Below are 24,088 nucleotides of genomic sequence, written 5' to 3' on the forward strand. Positions count from 1 at the left end.
TTATGCAAAATCCTATTATAATATAATCTAAGAGAGGGAAATGGGTTTAATTGTTTTCTTGAATCTGGTTAGTGAACACTAACCTGGCTTTATAATCAAATACTAGTTTAAGGATCAAATACTAGTTTAAGGAAGACATGTTGAATGAGCATTTTTAGATTTCAGTAGCACTGGTTTGGTTTAAGGGGGAAGACAATCAAATTTAATCTCAAATTTCTCTGTCACAAAAAAAAAAAAGAAGAAAAAAATATCTAATTCAAATTTTTAAGTGAATCCACTCAGATTCTAACACTTTCATAGTGAATTCGACTTCAGTTCGGATGTATTATATCTGTTTAAGTCCATCAAAGAACTATCTAATTTTTTTTTACTCGTCTAATTTATTTCGAAACTTAAATTTGAGATTATATATGTTACGAACCAATCTGATCAGATCCGCAACGGTTCTGAAACTTAAATCCTAGCTTGATAGCCCTCCAATGGCTATATGGATGCTAGGGTTAGTTTGTGGTGTGAAGGAAAAGAAGCTGTTGTGGAAGAAGGAGATTAGATGCTGGAAGAAACTGACCAAAGATTTGGGCGGTGGAAGAAGACGCCAATGGCTAAAGACAAAGAGAGAAGGAGATAAGGCTAAAACCAATTTCAAGATGATCCTTATACAACTCTAGTTAGGGTTTCCTCCGCATATATATAAAAGCTCACGATAGGGACCCATCAACTAAATTAATCAACTCTAGCAAATCCTAACAAATCATCAAAACCACTCGTTCTTATCTTCTCAGATTAACCCTTCGTTTCATCATAGATAGATCGCGAATATGGAGAAGTCGTGAATACCAAGGTTGTAGATTTAGAGGTTGGTGACCTTATCCAATTGGTTCAACATTATTTGGATATGTGTAGAATATTTTACGAATAATTTTTTGAAACTGTACAGAACTGAATTTAACTAATTAAATAAAATCCTAACTTGCTAATACTCTAACTAAAGCAAATAACCAAATAAGATAATTAGACTCAATCCATTTAATCTAATCTCTTTTTAATCTGATCCGATCTGATCCGGTTCGCATCAATACATGATTGTTTATCGCTGACCAAGCTAGCGACTTTGAAATATATAGAAATTTCTCATAGAGACTTATATTCATTTAGAGGATTTAAGTTTCCATATAAGTGGACTACCTGGTCAACAACTTATCTTTGGAAATAAGTAATTTAGACTTTTAATCACACTTAGCATACGGTATTTAAAATTTAAAATATATTAAACACGTAAAATAGATATCTAGGAGGGCTAGTTTGGTAAAAAAAAGAAAAAGAAAAACTCTCTAATGCACGGGAATGCGTCGTCTACTTATGAAAGTCTTGATCAGTTGAATACATCTCCCAATCATTTGAAGAAAACAGACAGCTCTAAGTACACGAAGTCATTCTAATATGATCATGCTAATCATATGACTACTATAAAGTACGTCTTAATCTTGATAATTTTTTTTATTATTTTTGTTTCCGATATGCAATAGATTTAGGCTGCAGTAAAATTATCATATTTAATAATTCGGTTAGACGTTTAAATTCAAACTCCTAAGTAGAAAATTTTGAGTTTTTAACCAAACTAGACCATTTTTATATTTTAAATTTACTACCAAATAGGGTCTAATTCATTATAACTCTAACAAAAACGCTGAACTGATTAGTATTTTTTTTCCTAAGCAAAAACACTGATTAGTTTAGCGTTTTCAGATAAAGGTAAATTTTCTCTCAATCTAATTCATTGTAGCCGTAACAAAAACGCCGAACTAATTAGTATTTTTTTTTTCTTAAGCAAAAATACTGATTAGTCTAGTGTTTTTAAATAAAGGCAAATTTTCTCAATCCGTTGAAATGCTAAGTTAAAAGAATATATATATATATAATTCTGATCAGTTAAGTATAAATAGGGTCTAATTCATTATAATCCTAACAAAAACGCTAAACTAATTAGTATTTTTTTTTCTAAATACAAATGCTTATTAGTTCATCGTTTTTAGATAAAGACAAATTTTCTCTCGATCCATTGAAAAACGTTAACTTAAAAGAGTATACATATATAAAACGCTAATCAGCTACGCGTTTTAGGATCAAGAAAAAATGCTTAACTGATCGGCGTTTTTGCTTAGAAAAATAATACTATAAATTAAATTTTATTTGATAATAAATTTAAGAGGTAATCTATTTCGGTAAAAAAAAGAAGAAACTTTTAGAATAGAGCTAATTTTTTTGGAACAAAAAACAAGAATTTCCTGAGCAGAGAGAGAAAGAAAAACTGCATGCTCATCTCCCATCCTCCTCAGATGTTAGCCGAATTTTACAGCATGATATCACCTATCTCGGACTCGAGCAGTAGTTGCGTGGTTCGGTGGGACACCAGCAAAGTCGTAGATATAATAACTAAAACTCCATCTTTCTCTCTCTCTTTCTCTCTCTCTCTCTCTCTCTCTCTCTCTCTCTCTCTCTCTCTCTCTCTCTCTCTCCATTCCATCTCATTTATTATCAATAAAGACATCCGTCACCTTCCCCACTCCCTAATTTCAATGCGTGGATTTAAATAATAGTAAATAAAATAAATAATAAAATAAATAAATTAATAAAAAGGGGTCAGTACAGTACAGAGTAGAGAGTACAAAGTGACCACCATAAATCGCCACACGGAATAAAAAAATCCTCAAACTCCACGACCGGGTAAAGGAGATAAGCAAAGAGGCATGATTTGTTGGTGTACTTCGTCGCTTTTTGCAGAGGAAAGTATTCTTCAGCACAGCAAAAAAGGGGTGGAGCAAAAGCAATATAAATATATACCCACTGGCGATGCATTAATTGCATTTGGGTGCGGGGGAGAGGAGGAGGCTGAAAGGAAAGTGAGATGGGTTTAGATAGAGAGCAAGGAGATGAGGTGAGATTTGACCCAATGCCGTTTCCTTCGTCTTTTAATCCTTACTCCGCTGCCGCCGACTCCATGAGGGTTTGGAGCTGCGGAGGGGAGGAGCTGGGTGCGGAGGATGAGAGGGGGAAGAATCTGGATCAGGATTTTGAGTCCCAGGACTGCGAGAGCGAGGTGATTCTTGAATTACTTTTTTCCTTTCTTTCTTTCCTGATGAGGCTAACTAATGGGTTTTACTAGTAGATTGATTAGGTTTTTTTTTTTTAATACTTTTGGTGGCAGGAAGGACTGGAAGTGTCCGGGGACCCCGCGAAGCCCGGGCGGCCGCGGAGTTCCGGGAGCAAGAGGAGTAGAGCTGCGGAGGTTCACAATTTGTCGGAGAAGGTGTGGTGTTCGATCTTTGGATTTTCTTTGGTTCTTTTCTTGATTAAAAGTTCCCTTTTTTTATGTTCGATTGGGTGGGTGGAGTATGTGCAGAGGAGGAGGAGTAGGATTAATGAGAAAATGAAAGCACTGCAGAATCTGATACCAAATTCTAACAAGGTGGTAGATAATAGTAATTAGAACTTTCTTCTTCTTCTTCTTCTTCTTTTCCTTTTAAGGTCTTTTTTTTTTTCTTACTGTTGTTTTTATTCAAATGGTTTTTGCAAGCAGACGGATAAGGCTTCGATGCTTGATGAAGCTATTGAATATCTCAAGCAGCTCCAGCTCCAAGTACAGGTCAGTTGATGCTGGGAAATCCATTTTATAGTAGATTTCAGTGTAAATAAAAGGATATAACCTGTTTGATTAATTGCTTCTGGGATTTGCTAGAGTGCATCTTCTCTCTATGAATTCAGTTCTAGATGGATTTCTACCAAGTGCTTATTAAGGCTCTGTTTGATCAGCACTCTTTCCCCTTTTAGCCTGTAATATCGGTTTGTCAGATTGTTGAATTATAATCCGACAGCCAACTTTACCGATGTACATATCCTGTGGAACTTTCTAATTAATGATTAAGGACAAGCATGCAGCTTTAACATCAAGAATATGGCTATAGGAATTAAACAAGAATGCATAGGATAAGAGCTTTTTTTTCTTATAAGATTTTAGTTCATTCCTAGTTATTTATAAGTTTCTCGCTGGAGGATAAGCCCTTCTGTCTTAGGGCCTAATTGGATAGTCCAAAATCTCAGAAGATTCTGTGGGAATGGCTTTCCTTAGGAAAATTCACAGGGATAGGAAATTTTTCTATGTGGGTGTTTGGATGATTTTTTCAAGGTAGTTTTTCAATAGGAAATACCCCTTTCCTAATGAAAAAAGAAATGAAGTTTGACTTCTTTTTTTCCTATACTCTCTCCCTCACTCTCTTTTCTCTTACTCCCCCTTCTCCATCTCTCCCTTTCTTTCTCCTATCACCAATCTCTTCTCTCTCCTCTACCTCCTCAACCCACCACCACCACCACCTCCCTTTCTCCTCCACCCATCACCAACTCCTCTGCCGCCGCCGCCGCTGCCACCACCACCACCACCACCATCACAACCATCTCCTCCTCCTATCTCCACCACGACAACCACCACAACCATGATCACCACCTCCTCTCATCTCTCTTCTTTCTATCTTTTTCCTCCAAAATATTCATTAAATCAATTCAAAGGAAAAAAATCACATAGGATCCTTTAGTTGCACTTTTCAATTCCTATTGAAAATTTTCTTGTTTACCCAAACAAGCACTTAGTGGTTAGAATATGGGGAAGTTTTATATAAGCATCACACATGTGTTTTTACATATATTACTTTACTTTTTTAGACTGTCGGAAGTGAACTCTACATTTTTCATTTGATCACAAAAGACCTTATTATTTGAGCTAGAGATTACTAACAAAACAATATCAAGTTGTAAAAATTATGTTATAGACTTACATAGGAAAGAATCAGTGCCTAATTTATCTCCTATTCTTCCTTAACATGCTTATCATCTTTAGTATGCTAAATCCCTTACATACTATCATCCTGCTAGCTCGCAGGCCGTTTGGTTGCCTAAGCCCTAGCTACAAGCTTGACGATTGATGGTGTCCCTTCTATGATGATTATCTTCTTTGAGCTTCTAGCTCTGTTGTATGGCATTTCCGTAAATGTTCAAAAAAGGATTGCATAAAGACATGATCTTGAATATTTGAAATAACAAAATTATATGGGATGATAGCTAGCATTCTAAATTAAACAACCTTGCTACATCATAATTTCATAATTTGTTACAAACATCATGATTGCAAATTTGAAATACACAACTTTGTTCAAGATTGCAAGACCTTGATCATGGTGATTGGCCCATGGATTGTGTGCAAGGTTGCACGAGTCCACGGGTGCGCCGATTGCGCTAGGGTCTTGTGTGTTCCATAGAAGACAATGGTCATATTCGCTGCTCATATAACATAAAAGATTTGCACATAATACAAGTTTGCATTAGATCCCATTTCATTTTTCTCTTTCTAACCATCATTGTTCCTGAAATCCTAACGATCCCATTGTTTCACATCAAATCTTTACGAATCTCTATGTTAGGGCCTTCCATCTAGGTATAGATATCATGATTCGAAGTATAAGTTAATACCTATCAGTATCAGTTTTTGTTTGTCTTGGCTTAGTATCAATTGTATCGGCCCCAATATTTATTGTATTGGTTGTAAATACAAAATTTTTATTTTTCTTTTATGCGAAATATGTGGATTGTATCATAAACTAGATCTAACTCGAATTCAACTCTAGACATCAATTATTGATGTCCTACTATCTTGGGTGTAATGTTCTATGTTTTGTTCCCATTTTATCTCTTTTGTCCTTTTTGTTTCTATTTTATTTTTCCTTCGCTCCACTCTTTTTTACCTTTTTTTTTTCTAACACATCTTACAATTACTTATGTACAATGTTGGTTGTTAGCTTCATCCGTAGGTTGCTTTTTGCCACCTCTATTCCGAAGTGATAGTGATAATGAGCACATGTATTTATTGAATCCATCTGGAATTCATTTTTGTTCTTAGTAGTTTCACTCATATTATGTTAATATCTTATATAAATAATATCATGGTTTGAAAAATCGTCTGAAAACCAGTTTGAAAGAAGGCTTGATGCTAGAAAAATGATTAATATCAGGTTTGAACTGTGAGTTTCACCTAAAACCCAACCATTTCAACGAAAATGGATCAGGTTTAACGGGTCCGTGGGTCTGCTCTTGCATATACAACCAATTAGCCAACCCCATTTGACTTAAAACTCTTGTGAAATGGGTCTGCTGATATGCTTTTGCATTCACAACTCGTTAGCCCAAACCCAATTAACTTAAATCCTTGTGAAACGGGTTTGTGATCTATCTTTTGTTAACTTAGGCCTTGTTTGCTTTAAGCTTAGAAACCACCCTAAACTAGTTCAGGGACCTCTAAACTAGTTCAGTAATTAAATATCTTTTTATCTTTTTCATATCTAATCAAGTTTACTCTTCAAAAAATTAAGACTAAAAAATAAGACTAACTAATCAAGTTCGGGGCTTAGTCTCAAACCAAATAAGGCCTTAAACTCTTATGATTGGTGGCATAAAAGATGTGGGGCCCTTTTTTTTTGTCCTTTTTCTTAATTTTCAATTCCCATTGTCTCCTCCTTTGAGTACTTTCCAATTCCCATCATCTCTCTTCTTTCACATGAACTAAAGGGAGTTTTAGAGCCATTAAAAGCTCTCAACTCTCATAAAAGAGATTGAGAGCTCGCTCAACCAAAAGGTCTCTCTACCTCTCTTTCCCTCTCTTTCTCTCAATCGAATGTCTCCCCCTCTCTCTCTTTCTCTCTCCTCTCTAGATCGTTTTCATTTTTACAAGGATTGAAACTGAAACTTCAAATTATGAATAACATAAATTGTTTAATCTTTGTCATTTTTATGAACTTTTAGGATTTTTCTACATTTTATTTTTTTTCAGTATTTGAGTAATTAAAAAGTAGATTGAAACTAAAATGGCTAGTATAGTAGCTGAAACTATCGTTTTTCCCCAAGGACTGATACTGATACTAGTATTCAAAGCTTTAATACATATAGCAATGTGGAGCAAGTTAATCCTTGTTTCTTTCCGAATATAGCAAAAAAGGGATGTTGACACAATAACAAGGGGTGCTTTTAAATCTATGGTTGCTAGTGATCAAGTTTGTTAGCAACATTATGATGATATATGGGCAACAATTGAAACAACCTTTAGGCTTTAAGACACCAAGGCCTTTCTACTTCATATTCTATCAAAAAACACCCTTTTACATTTGCTTAAATATTTCAAAAATAAGCCTACTTACAAATCTATAAAACTTTTGATCCAAGCTCAATTTGAAGCTAATCAATCTGCTCTTACCATGCTAACTTTGATGGGTGTCACTTCACATGATCTAAACCTTTGATTAATGAATCTACTTCTATATACTTCCTCACCTTAGTGCACATTAACCTGCCCACTTCGAATTGTCTCAAGAATGTGTCAACCCTTCAATATGTAGTAGTATTAGCTTGTATAAGGAGTACAATGCCTACAAGCACCTATTATGCAATTTAGGTGTGGCAAGACCTCCAAATAGACTATGGTCCAATGCAATACCTTAATCAGACCTGTCCTCTAATACCAAAGTTGACTTGACACAGACATAAAAAAAATGTTTTAAAATCAATAGAAATCAGCAAAAATCAGAAAAAAAATAAATCAAGTACAAGCAAGCTTGTAAAATAGAGGTTTTCAGGATAACAGAGAAAACTATATGTTGGTAGGTGTTCACAAGCAAAATGCGTCACTTTCAAGGACGTAATTTAGATCATTGAAATCATGAAAACCTTGTTTGACTATGGTCCTTTGCTCAAAGAAAGGATTATGTTGCCAGTAAAGCAATTAATCGACCAAATACTAGCTAGAATATAATGATGTTCAATTTAGACAAATTGACTTTTAAAGAAAATTGCAGAAGAAGACTAATATAGCAAATATTCAAGACTGATAGGTTCTAGGATACGATGGAACAAACTACTAGTAATCATTGAATTAATGTGATAGAAAACAGATTTAAGGTCTAGGATGACGTTAGCTGTCTCCAATTGGGAATTAAACTCTCAAGTTAAGGTAGTGAGAGTCTGGTTTAAAGTTCGGCTTCCCTTAAACTAAAAGAGGAAAATAATATAGGTTGCCAAGAGAGACAACTTTGCCTAATCAAGAGTTGAAATGATTTGGATGAACTGTGGATTCTTTGATGACAGTTAATGAACTTGTCATTCTGTCATCTAGAGGATGACTAGTGTCCTCCTTGCTATTGGGTTTTAACATATATTTGTCTTTCTCTACATGTCGTAATCCTTGTAAATAAAACTCGAATGTATGAACACCTGTGCTTGCTGATAATCCGAATCCTTCGCAGCTGCACCATCAAACCTTTGATATAGCAAACTGTAGGAGAATTGTACAGACACTCCGATCCATAAAGTTAAGCTTGTGCTGAAATGTGATCTCAATGTCATGTCTGAAATGTGATTTAGATTTTCAAATCTGAAATACTAAGTCAACATCTCAAATCTGAAAAGCTGGCTTTTGTATGGCGGCATATAAGTGCAAGAGTACCTAGTAACGTTGATTAAACAAATGAAAATATAGTAATAGTACCATGATATGTGGATGTGAACCCTAGGCTTGGCAATTTGAGTTATGATTTAACATCATAAGGGGATCTTTTGGAAATCCTAGGAGAAAGCCTCAAGTCATCTTTTTTGTCCTAAAAACCATTTGGATACAATGTATTAGCACCATTTATAAACCCAATATAAAAACTCAATGGAATTATGGTCTAACTAGACCAAAACAAGTCAAAAAAGACCCAATGACTAATGGGCATCTAGGTGAATAAGCTAGAGCCATATTTTTGCAAATTTTCATTTCTATCTTCTTGTTGATACTTTTGTCCACTAAATTCTGAATGAATATGTGGTATATATGCCTTGTAAACTTAGAAGCTCTAGAATAAGGATGCATTGGGATGAGATCTTTAGGTTTGTAACCATGCACAACCTCAACTGAAGGCATGCCTAGAGACCTATTAACTGACATATGCAAATTCAATTTTAGGTAGGATGAGATCCCTAGTCTGAGTTTGTTCACCTCCAAACATTTCTATAAATTTCATAAGCTCTTGTTCACTACCCTCAGATTGCCTATCCTTGTGGGAATAAAATACAGCAGAATATTTAATCTTAGTAACTAACTCCCCAAAAGATGTACGGTTTTTCAAAAGTAAACTCATAAATTTACATCTCTATGAGATACAATATTCATAGGAAGACCATGTAAGCTAATAATGTCACAAAATGTAAATGTGGTTTGACTATTCTAGATGCATCATATATCTTGAGCAAGGAATAGAATGAGCCATTTTGGAAAACTTATCAAGTTATAAACCACCACAAAAATTGAATTATGCCTCTCTATGGGGAAGGTCAGGCATCGTAAAGGTGCATAAAATCTGGTATTCAACTTTGTATCATTGTCTAATTGAGAAACTTCACAGTATCCAACAAATTTAGCAATGTTCTTCTAGCTAGGCCAACAAAACCAACTCTTGATTGTCTCTATTGTCTTGTTTCTACCAACATGTAATTGCCTCTATTTCCTTGTTCTTACCAATTGGGTCGAGTTAGCCGAGTTCGGGTTAGGATAGCCGGGTTTGAGTTAGGTCATAATAATGCAAATACTAACACGACTCGTATATTAAACGGGTTACACGGGTCATAAATGAGTTACATGAATGGCACAAGTTATTTAAATTTTTGTAAGTTATTTGGGTTATAAATGGGTTTATTCGGGTTGTAAATGGATTTATTTTGGTTATAAATGAGTTTTTTCTTATCATAAATAAGTTAGTCAGGTCATAAATGTGTTATCGTGTCATAAACGAGTTGGCTAGTCATAATTGGGTAGTTGGTTGGGTCATAAACGGATTAATCGAGTTAAGGTAATAAATATGAACACAACCCGTTAATAATTGAGTTAAACGGGTTGACCTGTTTATGACCGAACTCGATTAGATTAAATTCAAACACGTTTAAAAGCCGGCTTACTGTGTCAAGTTATCGGGTTGGGTCAACTTTCGCCACTCCTATGTGGAATACATAATTTGTTGGCTTTAAAGTGCTAACTATCATGAATTAAAAAATCATCATGCTCACATGTTAGGTTATCTCGTAGGGACACATAAATCTCCCCAAAATCCAGGCATGCCCATAATTCTCCTTGACTTTCTTGAAAGTAACCACTTCAGCACTTTCTATGACAGCTAGAACAATACAATGGCCTAGTGCACTAGCTGCCTTATTCTCTACCCCAGCCCTAAGGCTCAATACTAATGTATACTCCTGTATGAACTCATTCTATCTGGCATGCCTAGAGTTCTCTTTTGTGAGCGAGAGACTTATGGACCTCATGGTTAGAATAAAGAGTAGACTCTAGTGGATATTATCGCCTGTATTGTAAGGCTTGCATTACTGAATAGAATTCATTATAATAGGTAGAGTATGTATGTTTAACCTCATCTAATTTCTCACCAAAAGGCTATTGAACTTCCTTGGCTCAAACACCACCTATCTTGAGCAAGTTGGAAGCAAGCTTCTTTGTGTAAGGCGACCAAGCTCCACAGGGAGTCGTCATCTAGGGTGAGAAAATTTAGCTCTGACTTGAGGGACGAGGAAAGGCACACGACTCATAGATACGGAAAGCCAGGACAAGGGCTTGAGCAGCATGTATGAATTCTCATTCGCAAAGTAGACAAGCTAAAAAAAAGACGAGGTTTTGTCAACGAGTCAAGATCTACTCCTATTTAAGAAACATTACATGCTCGAACACCACTATACCTATGTAAGAAACATAACATGCAACTTCAAATACTGTCCTGAAATTAGGAGGTAAATAACTGGTTCGTCATCATCTGTTTTATTACTTTTAAGGCTTTGTCAGTAGCCTTTGTCCACCTGAAGTCTCTTTTCTTCAAGCAATCAATAATAGGAGACATAATGCTGTTAAATTGCTTAATAAACAGACCGAAGAAAGTGGCTAGACCTTGATAACTGTGAACATCTTTAACGCCTAGGTTCAGATGACTATAGCTCTCACTTTTTTGGGGTCAGCTGATCCACCCTCTGAGAAAGCTATGTGCCCTAGAAAAGTTACACAATACATCATACAAGAACATTTATTAGGGTTGGCATAAAGACTCTTTCCTCAAGGTGGTACAAACCTATTTCAAATGCTCCGACAGTCTGTGTACTCTCTTTTCATTTTTCTCTCAACATGGGACTATTCTCAGATGTGGCAATTTTAACAGTGCCATCTCAATGATTAACCATGCCATTATCGGGTGGCAAATGTTGCAGCATGTACCATATCGACCATTGGCCATCATGGGGCATGCCAATGACAAGACAATTATGGATTCAAACATCTCTTTCAGAAAAATTTGACTATGTTTAGATGGATTTCGCGACAGTGGATTTGACATTTCGACTGGAAGTTTTATGTTCTCTCTCTAATATGCCTTAAATTTATTTTTTTCTGTTGAAAAAGCTCTCTTCATTTGCCTGTATGCTCTGTAAAACTATGCATTCAGATTTATCTCTTTCACAAAAATCTCTGAAGTCAGTTAGATGATTCTGGACTCTTTGATCTGGAAATTTTATGCTTTCTTTCTAATACCTCAATACTGCGCATGAGTTCAAGTCTTGAAGAACTATTTCAGAAATGAGGGGTAAGGGTGTGTACATCTTCCCTTCTTAGACCCCACATAGATAGAAGCCTGTGCATTTGTTATTCCTTTTTGAGCTTTGGAAATGTGAAAAGTTTCTGTTTTTACTATTATTATTTTTAATTTTACTGTGGTAAGCCGTAACGGTGTGCATGTTTGTTATTGATGGATAGCAAAGAGTGCTGACCCTGAGCAATAGTCACTATTAAGATTGGCATCTCTGACTTGGAGATCTGATCAGTGAGAATGAAAAACGGATGCTTATGATTTTATCTTTCTCTTTTGCCTAGTCCATTTTATACTGAGAAATTATACGACTTTTGACAGTTGTAGTTATTGTTTTCATTCTCCATGCTGGAAAGAGCTCTCATTGTAAATTTAGTTATGCCATTTCTTCATACCCTTAGCTTTTCAATAAACTTATATCACTAATAGTTCCCCTTTGAATGTTCAATTTCCTTTGCAGATGCTTTCAATGCGAAACGGCCTATACCTAAATCCAACTTATTTTTCTGGAGGATTACAGTCTCTGCAAGGCTCTCAGATGTCCATGGGGCTCGGTGTGAATAATGTCACAGGAATAAATGTAGGAGGAAGCATGCTGCCCTTGAATCATGATTCAGCACAAGGTGTGCAGCATGCGTATCATCAATTAAATCATGGCACATCTTCCCACCAATCTGTTGTCTTACCCAGTGTGGTAAATATTACTCTTCCTGAGCCTTCTGGTAGGACAGAGTCATCGCCACACCTTGGATCCTTTCAATTCCCTGTATGTGCTGAGGTAATTTTCTTGGTTTATCATTTTTGTGCATATTCCATTCCATTGGTTGCCACAAATGCCTTCAGCTAAGGATTGAGAGATTCAGATTGAGCCTTTATGAAAAGGGAAAATTGCTAAACTAGTCCTATCATTAGCATCTTTCTAGGTTATTTCTTATTATCCCATTTGTATCACAGAGATCACTGTGGTCTACAACTTTGTAGGACTTCTCCCTCTGGTCTTGCTTTATCAGAGAGGTCCATGTTTTTGTAAATTCCCAAACTTGCTCCCTCTTGTTCTATTTTTATCTTCTATTTGCTTGTAACCAGATAGAGCAGTTCTAAAATGTTAAAACCTTGAAAACTTATTCAATATTATAACAAACTATGTGATCCCAGTGATAAAAAATAAATCCATACAGAGTACATCTAAAAGATTGTAAGCCACAGGGATCAATATGAGAAAACCCCAAACTAGCAGGGTAATTCTGAAAGTGGCAAACCACAAGGACTTATCTAGTGCCTTTTTTCTTGTGAAAAAGAGAAGAAAAGGGAGAAAACACTGAAAGTATTGAGGACTACCATGTTTGGTGTTAAAATTACAACTTCACACTTGCATGTTATAGGAAATCTTTAGAGCCGATATAGTGCCAAAGCATCAATTAACTTCCGGGCAAGCAACAACAAACCTCCCAGGTAACTCACCCTAGCTGCAAATACTCATTAGGCACTACTTTTTATACCTTTATTGTTTTCTGTCTCATACTAACACCTCTTTTGTGTAAAAGAAACTGAGATGAAGTCCATGGGTGTGGGTGCTTCTCTGCATTTTACTGGGCAAGCATCATCTATGGTGGATGTGGATCAGTTAGAAGGATGCAGATTAGGCAGAGAAAGATTACCAATTATGGTAGCTAAGAATCAAGAAAGCCACACCATTATTCAGCATTTGCATGGGTAATTAATTCTTCATTACACTCTTTGACTCTCAAAAACTGGCAGATATATATATCTGATATCTTGGATTTGACCAGCTTGCATTGTGGAAATATTGATGCCGATACGAAAGCAGAACCAAAAGACTTGTGAAATCCAGCAAATATGGTTTGCTTTTGGATGCTTTACTGACTTGTGCAGTTAATGATAGAAGAACTTAACTAATTTGTCTATGCATCGTCTTCTACAAATTTACTAGGACTAGAAAGTTGTACCCTGATGTCAAATCTTTGCCACCACACAGCAGAAGTCGTATTCTGCTGGTGAAGCAGATTTCTCATGTAAGAGAAGTAATCTAATGGAAAGTGTAGATCAAAATTTGTATTATTTCTCTCGTTGGTATTTTAATTTGAAACGAATAATGAATTTGTTGGAAGTAGGCTAGCAACTAATCCTGTGAGATTTACTTTGGTTCGTGTTTTTATGCATCTCCTTACAATTCCTTCAATTCCTTGTCAGATCTGAGGATTGAGCCCTGCATTAACTTTGAGCAAATCTTAAGCTGGTCTTGAGCAGTACAACTGGTGAGTCTCTTTGTTTAGAGTGGCCTTATGAACTTTATTAAGGATAAATAAGGGAGATAAATGAGTGGGTAATTAAGAGTATATTTGATTCTTCCTTTTAAGTTTGGATTTATTTTCTCTCTCCGAGTAAAAGGGGATGCAAGTCCTTGGGAGAAACCAAGTTGGGAACACACTTCTGAGATAATTTTATGGCCCCTATTTCAGCACCTGTCTTGGAAAAAATAAATGGCAAGTGTGGAGTAGCACAAGCCATGAGTCCTCCTAGTATGAGTCTTATTAGATGTTCTAATTGGATTTAAGAATTTTAGCTTAGGGTTAGGGTTCCTCGCTTTTTATATGTATAAATGAACAGTGAAATACTTTTAACCACTATTAGAAAAACCAGTAGTGGTGTTCTAGTTGTTACCTCCTTTGTTTCTTTTGCTCCGTTATCTAACAATCGGTACCAATCCTCAGGAAGTTGGTGTTGTTAATTATCAAATTTGATCTTGAGGAAGATAAAAAATGAGGAGATGAATTGTGCCAAATTTGCCGGTTATGTTACCTGTTCACTTGTGTAATAAGAATAAATTTATTTTAGAATAAACCTCTTTATTCTAGTATATAGTAACTAAACGATATCTTAGCTTATTCTGGTATAATAATTCATCATTCTCATATTTTATTTCATACAACTTTTAAAAAATAATTTAATAATAATTCATAATTATTATTTTGCCCTTAGATTAATATCACTTGATTCCACACTACTTTAGTTGCAATTGAGATTCCTTCTCTCTCTTCTTTCTTTTTGAAAAAATAGTCATATTATATAAATATCTGTATTGCTACGCATTGTATAGCCTTTGCATTATCATGCATTACAGCGTATTCCACGTATTATAATGCATTATCACGCATTATAACGCATTGTCACACATTATAATATATTATTACGCACTACAATGCATTGCATAACCATTGTGTCGTCACGCGCTACAGTGCATTGCCACCCTGTTGCCACTGTGTAGTTAATGCATTATCACAAACTACTAGGCATTTGTAAGTTCTCATTTGTTCTTAATAAAAGTATATGAAGCATTTTAAGCCAGTATTTATAACAAAAAAATTAATATCATTTCAGAAAATATCATTTACTATGGCTTCTAATTTAACATATATTTAAGGGTTTTTTTTATTTGGTTTTGAACATCACCTATTCCTAATATTTTAATATTAATTTTATGTCACACCAAATATACTTATTACTCATAATACTAGTATTGAATTAAATATTAGAATAGCTCTCTTCTGGTATAAAAAATTAGAATAATTATGTCTATTATATCCTTATTCCACAAAGCGAACCGGTTAAAGAGTTAGAGGAAAGAGAAGCACACATCCTTGGGGAATAACAGTCATCACATAAGAAGGCAAATCCTCCTAGGAGATCATTAAAGTCTCTATGGTGGCCTTCATCACTTTGTGGAATCAGTTTCAGAACGGTATAGCTATATTTATTTATTATACTTGTATAAGAGAGCTTATATTTGAATAAGCTATTCAGGTGTTTAAGTGATATAAAATTGAAATTAAAGAATATTGAGTCTGAAGGTCATATACTAGTGTGGTATACACCATTTCTTTCTCTGGATTTTTTAAAAAATGGATATTAACGATATACAGACCTTGAGAGAAAGATTAGGGCGTCTGTTTAATTGTATATCTTTTTTTAATAAATCGATATTGGGAAGTTATGAGTCAGGGTTTATCATGTTTAATTGTATTTGATTTTGTTACGAACCGGCCAAATCCGATACGCAACAGTTCTAAAACTTAGATCCTAGCTTGATAGCCTTCGAATGGCTAGATGGATGTTAGGGTTAGTTCTTAGTGTGAAGGGGCAGAAGATAAAGAGTTGTAGATTTCGAGATTGACGACTTTATTCAACAGGTTTGATATTATTTGGATGTGTAGAATATTCTATGAATATTTTTGTAAAACTGCGCAGAGCTAGATTTAACTAATTAAATAAAATCCTAACATTCTAACTAAACCAAATAACTAAATAAGATGATTAGACTCAATCCATTGAGTCCAATCTCCCTTTAATGTGATCCGATCTAACTCGGTTCGCATCATATTTGCAATAATAGACTCTAATAAGCATTGAATAAGTAAATTCCGTCTACTTTATTATAACAAAATATATATTAATTATATATATATATGCACTCAAAAAATCATATACAATTTAAATTATAAAAGCTAAGTTTTGTAAAAGATAATTCTAGTTAAAGATACAAGTAAGGGACTTGCATATGATAAACCCTGACTCAAAACTTCCCAATATCCATTAGAGCCTATACATGCTCAAGTTTAATTGAAACTAATAATGATCGTAAAAATTGACTTACAATATTGGGATTTTTACATAATTGTCATTAACAAACTTTTAAAAAATAATAACTGCCACTACATTTTTTAAAATATTATAATTATCATTGAAATCATTATGCTCTTTCAAAAATATTATTTTGTTAATTAAATCTAATTAATCATGATTAAAATGTAACTTAGTTTAAAAAGACTATATCGCCCTTGCATAAATTATTAAGAATATTTTAAAAGCTATTAAATATTATACTCAATACTGTTGTACAACGAAATATATCTTATTTTATGTGAGATAAAAGTTGATAAATATATTACTCTCTAAACTTAAAAAGGTGATATTTTAGTCATTTATGTGTATTTATTAACTTTAATGATAAATTTTTAGGAATACTATGTTAAAAATTAATCAGCAATTTTGAAAGAGTTAAAAGATTTTAGTGGTCATTATGATATTCTAAAGAATGTAATAGCAATTATATAAAATTCCCTACAATATTTTAGCATCTAATATCAAGATAAGCTTGTTTGTAGTGGTGAACTTAGACTGGAATAATCATATATTAGCACCCAATAAAGACTATAATCAAAGAGACCTTGATAAATTATCTCAATGAAGAGACATAACTAGTGTAATTTAAGACTTTTAAGTAAGTATATGCTAATGTATAAATTATATAGATCATTTATTTACTGACTATAATTCAATACCCCTCTAAATCCCTATGTTTAATTATATAAAAAAGTTTCAAAAATACTCTCACCCAAATTACCCATCTAATCCAAGCTATACTCAATTCAAAATACTGAACCCAAGCTATAACAAAACCCAAACCTAAGCTATACCCAATTCAGAAATTATCAAACTCTCATCAGAGGAGTCTCCATCTGACAAGCTTAAGCCCAAGGTTTCCTTGTATCTCTATCTCCATTAGGGGAGTCTCCATCTCCATCTTCCAAGCCCAAGCCCATGCTTTCCCTTGTCTCATCTCCATTAGAGGAGTCTCCATTCCATCTCCATTATAAGCTTTCCTGTTCACAATGAGGTTGATTTGATAGGGCTTTATCCTCTTAATCTTGTTCTTTAGCTCATAGAACAACGCATATAAAATGAAATGTAATGCTCTTAATCTTGTTCTTTGGTTCATAAAGAACAACACATTTAAAATGAGATATAATGTGTGGTGTAAATATCTAACAATTTGAAATCTTTTTATGTCATTTGTCTAAATGGTGTTAGTGTTAACCTAATTCAGTGTGTTTTTTTTTTTTGGGCACATGATATGAAAATATATAGGGTTTGATTTGCAAATATTAAATATAGAGGGTGTAAACTATAAACAAGTTAAAATTTATGATGTTAAATGCAAATTTCCCTTGTTTCCTTATTTGATAGTATCTTAAAATTTTGGATTCACTTTTGTGGTCCTCCTTACATAGGGACAAAGGAAATTTTGGTTATTGATGACTTCGCCGTATACACTTGTGGAATAAGAATAAACTTTTTGTATAAATCTTCTTATATTAATATAGCAAGTAAACAACCATTTAGATCTATATTAGTATAATAATATCTAGTTCTATTTTTTGTCATCTTTCATCTAATATTTTATATTACTAATTATTATTGTACCTTTGAAAGGATATCATTTTCAATCAACTGCTATTTTAATTTCTCTCTTTCCTCTTCCTCCTATGTCTCTTCTCATCTATTCATTATAGAAGTGTAATTATACTCTTTCCTCTCCTCTCTCTCTCTCTCTCTCTTTCAATAATTTTGACTTTATTCCAAGTAAACTACTAGTTATTTTTCACTCTAGATTTATACTTGACTATATGGCTCATTAACCATAAATTGTATATATAACATAAAAGTGAGATTGTATATGACTACGGCTTGGATATGACCAAATACATATTTGATATGTGTTCGCAATGTGTTATAAATTAGGAAAATTTTCATTTGAGGCTCAATCTTTTCACCTATTTATAGTTTACACCCTGTTTTTTACCGAATGGAATCCTACATTTTACCATATATATATACATTTAGAACACCTTGGATTATGTTATTACTAATACTGTTTGGGCAGATAATACAGAAAGAAAATATTTTTCACTACAAACTATTGTTTTTAAATAGAAATCTAAAGTGAGAGGGACCAAATTAGATGAAATACCCATCACCGAATACACATGCTCCTCACGTGGTACTCATGTGATCCATTAGTTCAAACATTTTCACAAGGTATCCAAAATAATAAGCCAAAATTAAACAAAATTAGTTCAATAAAGAATATCCAAATTTATCATAGGTTGCAAAAAGTATCCCAAATATATGTCCATAACATATTTGATAGTAAATAATTACCCACTCATGGGCAACATGACTAACAAAGGAAATTTAATAACAATCTAGCTAGTCCTCATTTTGCTTCTCCACAACCTCGATTGCATCAATTAAGTTGAAAAGTATTTCACCAAAGGGTGATGAGTATAAACCCAACAAGTATACGCCTCTATAATATAAGAATAATATAATACAACATGTAATAATATAAATCATTCTTAAATGACAATATATTAAACTCATAAATTTAATAACAAGGGTTCATCGACAAAATAAAATTATAACTCATAGCATCATACTCTCCTAGTGTCTCACGTTCATGGTAATTAACAATATCATATGCTCTCCTAGAGCATCTATATCATAATAAATAATAACATTATAACCTCTTCTAGAGTCTCAATCAACAAAGAGGAATAAACATCTAGTGATAATGTTAGTCATAATCATACCCTACCATATGCTAAGGGTATTTATGTCATAATCATGCTCTGCTATACGTTAAGGGTATATCAATTATAATCACTACCCATTAATATAAAAATAATTATTAAAGCTTAGCATTTATTGTATAAAAAATAATATATATACAAATAAGATGTTAGGAATGCATTATATATATATAAGTATACATGAACATTAATGCAAACTTATATAATCTGATTATTTTTAAAAAAACTAAATATATTAATCTAATAATGATAATTAAGCTATAAATACCAAAATACTTATAATTGCAATTAATTATATTTGTTCTACTTATGCTTAGCTAATACTTATATTAATGAGTGTGTATATACATCCTTAAACTAATTAACTATTTATTTAAATTTAATATAAATAAAATAAATAATTTAAAAGAAAAAAGAGAAACTCTCTCTATTACAATGTTGGGTCGAGCCCAGCATCGTCTCTACTACAGTGTTGGGCTCTACTAGTACTGTAGATAGCAGTAGAGAGAGAGGAGAACAAAGAGGAAAGGAAAGAAATAAGAGGAAGAAGAAAGGAGTGGAGAAGGAGGAGGAGGCAGGGGAGCCGAGCCCAGGCCAACGAGGAGGGTACCAACCTTTGTTGGCCAAGCTCAAGAGCAAGAAGAAAAGAGATGGAGAGAGAGAAAGAAAGAGGAGTGGAGAGAAGAAAGAGAAGGACGCTCACTTTGGTGGCGACAATGATAATAACGGTGAGAAGAGAGAGATTTAGGGGAGAGAGAGTTTGAGGTGGTGGGGGAGGGAGGATGGCGGTGGCGGGGCTAGCCGCACGCCAATGCCTAGCTCGGCATAAGGCCGACCATAGTGTGGTCAGCCACGTCGTGCCATGAATTTATTATTATTATTATTTAATTTTTTTTAGGATAGGTTGTTACATCCAGCCTTTTTCGGTGGCCTCCTCCTCCATTATCATTGGCCACCTCCCCTATCGACGTCAGCCTCCTCATCTTCCTCCTTCATCGCTGCCTCCTCATCCTCCTCATCTAGCCTTCTCGTCCTCCATGGACAAGCTGTCACCACCTTCTCCTCCTCCTCTGGCCTCCTCATCTTTCTCTGACCTTGGCAAGCCATTGCCTCCTCTTCCTTTGGTATCCTCCTCCTTCATCGACAAGCCATCATCCTCGTCGCCTCCTCCTCTAATCAAGCTTAGGCTTGGCTCGGACTTAGTCTAGCTTGGCTCGAGCTTAGCTCGAGTTGAGCTGAGCCGAGTCTAAACTTCTTTGTAATCCTTTGAGCCGAGTCTAAACTTCTTTGTAATCCTTTGAGCCGAGTCTAAACTTCTTTGTAATCCTTTGAACTGAGCCTAAGCTAGAGCCGATTTGCTCAAACTTGGCTTGTTTACACCTATAATTGGAGATTTATTTATACATTGTCGAGAATTATATACTTGATTCGTAATGACATGATATTTACTATACATTTATATTTTATTAAGGATACATATATATATATATATTCATTCATAATATGATGCTCATTTTTTATTTATATTGTATAATATATGATTTACTCTCTATTTAACATCACTAATTCGGTATAAGTTTATTTATTGAAACTTCATCTCATGACTTTATTTTTATTTTCTGACCTCTTAGATATAAGGCACCTAATAGTGATTTGAGATATCATAAAGAGACATTTTAGAGTAAAGATGAGTAAGCTAGATGTGAGATATTATAAAAGATAGCTTATATAGAAATTAAGTTATACCAATGTATATTTGTGTATTTCGATATATTAAACTTTATTTTGTATAATAGGATATGTTGTATAGATGATATTGTATAAGTTATATTTGTTGTATCTTGATGGTTTATCGTGTCTTGTGTTGGTCCTGCTAGATTATATAGTAGTTCAGGATGATTATTGTGAATTTAGATATTTTTATGTTAACATATTTATTTGTATAATATCATAATTTATCTTGAGATGAATTATGTGAGCACAAGTATATCTTTGCGTGACGGCCTCGAATATTTTGTCTTATGAGCCGCGCATGCCATGTGTATGCATGCGCGCGAGCATGGCCTGTGCTGAGCCGTGACATTACATTATCCTTTAGTATCATTTCTCCTCCACCTTCTATTCTCCTCATATCTCTTTTCTCCTCCATAAAAAATGCATCATTTTATCTTGTGTTTGTAAGTTAGGCCGGGTCATTTTTTCAACATCATTATGAATGATTATTTTGTTGCTTTCATTATCTAATTTTTCTTAACTTAATATGTAAATATTAAAAATATTTAAAAATAGTTTCACAAATTAAAAATATGCTAGTAAGTTAAATTGTGTTGGTAAGTTAGGATTCAATTTACAAATATTAAGAAAGCAGTATGTAAACTACATATCGGTGAAAAGCTAGGGTGTTAAATATAAAGTTTCCTTAAAAATAAATAAGTTTAATTATTGGATATGCTAGGGGGATATAGGAGGATACACATAGAATTCGGCTTTAAGTTTATTAGTTGTAGTGGATGGATATTAGGTCCGTTAAGTGGTTTATATCGAATAAAAAATTGCAACAGCAGGCTTTTACTAGAGCTTTTGATTCTGACTCCCCTCCCTTCTGATATGTAGGGAGAGAACCCGTGCTTCTTTTTTTTTCCATCCACCCCCCTTTCTCCTCCTTCCTGCCCTCTTGATCTAAATATGTAAACCTCAATTTATGTGATTGGGACAATTTCTGGGCAAGAATCTAGAATGAAGGATGCAAAAGAGAGACCATTTGTGATCTCTTATGTAGTTCTACCTAAAGGGTGAGGGTTGCTTGGGAAAAATCTTCGTTCGGGTACTTAGGCTCAAGTGGCCTATGGAAATAGCCTTGCCAACACTAGTCCTCATCCGAAGAGACCACCAAGGACTATCTCTAGCTATATACTAGATATGATTAAGAAGATACTTTAGATTGGGTAGAAATTGACCTTGAGTTGCCAGAGAGAAGCCATGAGAAATGGAAATTTGCACTTTACGAGAAGTTTGTAGCATGCTCTATACCTATTGAACCTCTTTAGGGGATCCTTGCTAAGATTTGACCTGTCTCGAGTCCATTACTTGTGTTTTATATGGAAGAGGGGTTTTACTTTTCCACTTCGACTCGGAAGAAGACGTGATAAGAGTCATAATGGAAACCCCCTGATCTATTAGGGTGTTGAACTTCATCTGCTAGAAGCAGGTCTTTCAAGCTTCTACAGAGGTTCTTTGATTGGCCTCAATTTAGGTGCACTTTAAGGATTTGCCACCAGAATATTGGACGGTAGAGATCCTGGCCAGCAACACTGTCAAACTAGGAAGGTAGCTATGGGTGGACGATACTAATATCACTAGAGCAAGAAGTCGGTAAGCTAGGATGTGCATAGATCTTGATCTTCTAAGCCTTTGTGGTAGGCTTTATCCATTGGGATTGATAAATAGAGACTTCATGTTTTGCTTGTGGCAAAATTGGGCACTCTATCTCAGATTGCCCTTGATCCTCCTAAGCATCGAGCCCTAATGATGGTGGTGCTAGAGAATAAGGTGCAAGCGGGGATGTAGGCTCTTGAGAGAGATCCACCCTAACTTGCCAACATCCGCGCTTTAGGCATGGGTTCTAATGGCTTCGTAGGAGTATTCGAGGGACCAATGCTGGTTCCCGAGGGACCAAAATGACTGCTACTAGCTCTTGAATGCGACACAAGATTAGCACGAGATTTGCTCAAATTGGTTTGATCAATCAGAGTATTCACTAGGGATGGATCTGAATTTGAACCCACACCCCATAGTTGGGATTGCCGACATGGTTGGGTTACTCTGCTGAGAATAGCAAAGCTTTGTCACTTCCCCCTCCCCTAGGACTGCACCTTGAAAATCCCCAGGACCACTTGGTTGGCTGCTCCTGCTCACCTTCAGCCATGAGCCAAAATCTAGTGACTCATCCTCACTTGGTGCCACCTCCATGCTGCCCTACAACTCAACTACCTAAATTACAAGATTGCGACCCCTTAGGAAATTAAACATTCCTCCACATTGATCCTTAATCTAGCCTCCTTTTTTTCTATTTTTTTGTTTTATGCCCGCGGGCTAGCAATTGATACACTGATTGGTTGGCTAAGCTTGGCCAATCCTTGGGTAGGCTTGTCAGAAAATCCCATGGGCTCGTGAGGCTCGCAAGTTCAGTTTGAGCTTTAAATGAGCTAAGCCAAGCCCAAAAATTAGACTCAAAAGAATTATCGAGCTGAGTCGAGCCAGCACTGGCTTTGCTTAAGCTTGGTTATGTATATATATATAATGATTTAGAATCGTTGAATCTTAGATCCAATGGTTGATATGATATATATAAATAAGGAGAAAACCCGAGCTTTCTCCCCAAACCCATTGCCCATCCCGATCGGCATCGCCCAAAGGCCCAAACCCTCCATAGAAACCCTCTTCTCCACGGAAACCCCACTAGCTTCTCCGGTCACCAAAGGCGACCATCTCCTTCTTCACCATTGAGGCATCAACGACAATCATCTCTATCTCCACCACTGAGGCGCCGACGGCCAATCCTCTCTAGCCTCTACCGGACCACCAAAACCCCATCTTCACCACTGAGGCGACATTGACGGCGAGTTGGCGACCATCTCCTTCTTCACCACCGACGATGACCATCTCTATCTTCATCACTGAATCCATCTCATCCTCCACCACTCAAGATTAGTTAGTAATTTTTTTCTGTTAAGAAATGCAATGGAAATTTAGAGGATTTGGTTGCTAATAATCTTGGTTATTCCAAATGCAAAACATCTATATGGTGTTTTATCATTGTTATTCCAAATACATAATATCTATTAATAATCTTGGTTATTCCAAATGCAGAACACCTATATGGTATTTTACTATTTTATCATGGTGAATCTATTTTGAATTTTATGTTGT

General features: G+C 34.9%; 2 protein-coding genes across 11 annotated transcripts in view; both read left to right on the top strand.

Moving 5' to 3' along the window:
• Positions 1-2,690: 2,690 nt before the first annotated feature.
• On the top strand, positions 2,691-13,787 carry LOC140759921 (uncharacterized). Of its 3 annotated transcripts, XM_073096628.1 has the most exons (9): positions 2,693-3,097; positions 3,206-3,307; positions 3,401-3,466; positions 3,578-3,643; positions 12,169-12,486; positions 13,091-13,160; positions 13,253-13,421; positions 13,499-13,568; positions 13,660-13,787. In XM_073096628.1, exons 1-8 carry the CDS (start codon positions 2,906-2,908, stop codon positions 13,551-13,553), a joined length of 1,038 nt encoding a protein of 345 aa, XP_072952729.1. In that variant the 5' UTR covers positions 2,693-2,905; the 3' UTR covers positions 13,554-13,568; positions 13,660-13,787. The 3 variants fall into 3 exon arrangements, with proteins under 3 accessions (XP_072952730.1, XP_072952729.1, XP_072952728.1); XM_073096627.1 differs by having other exon boundaries at positions 2,695-3,097; positions 13,499-13,787; XM_073096629.1 differs by lacking the exon at positions 3,401-3,466 and having other exon boundaries at positions 2,691-3,097; positions 13,499-13,787.
• LOC140759920 (pentatricopeptide repeat-containing protein At4g14050, mitochondrial-like) overlaps positions 13,605-24,088 on the top strand; it is a 51,706-nt gene continuing 41,222 nt past the window's right edge. For all 8 annotated transcript variants that reach the window (XM_073096620.1, XM_073096619.1, XM_073096622.1 and 5 more), the window contains exons 1-2: positions 13,605-13,741; positions 13,920-13,984. The gene's annotated coding sequence lies outside the window, so the exon portion shown is untranslated. The remainder of the gene's footprint in view (positions 13,742-13,919; positions 13,985-24,088) is intronic.

Source organism: Typha angustifolia, chromosome 5 (genome assembly GCF_048772165.1).
Source record: "Typha angustifolia cultivar Huaian chromosome 5, ASM4877216v1, whole genome shotgun sequence".
In the NCBI taxonomy this organism is placed as follows: domain Eukaryota; kingdom Viridiplantae; phylum Streptophyta; class Magnoliopsida; order Poales; family Typhaceae; genus Typha; species Typha angustifolia.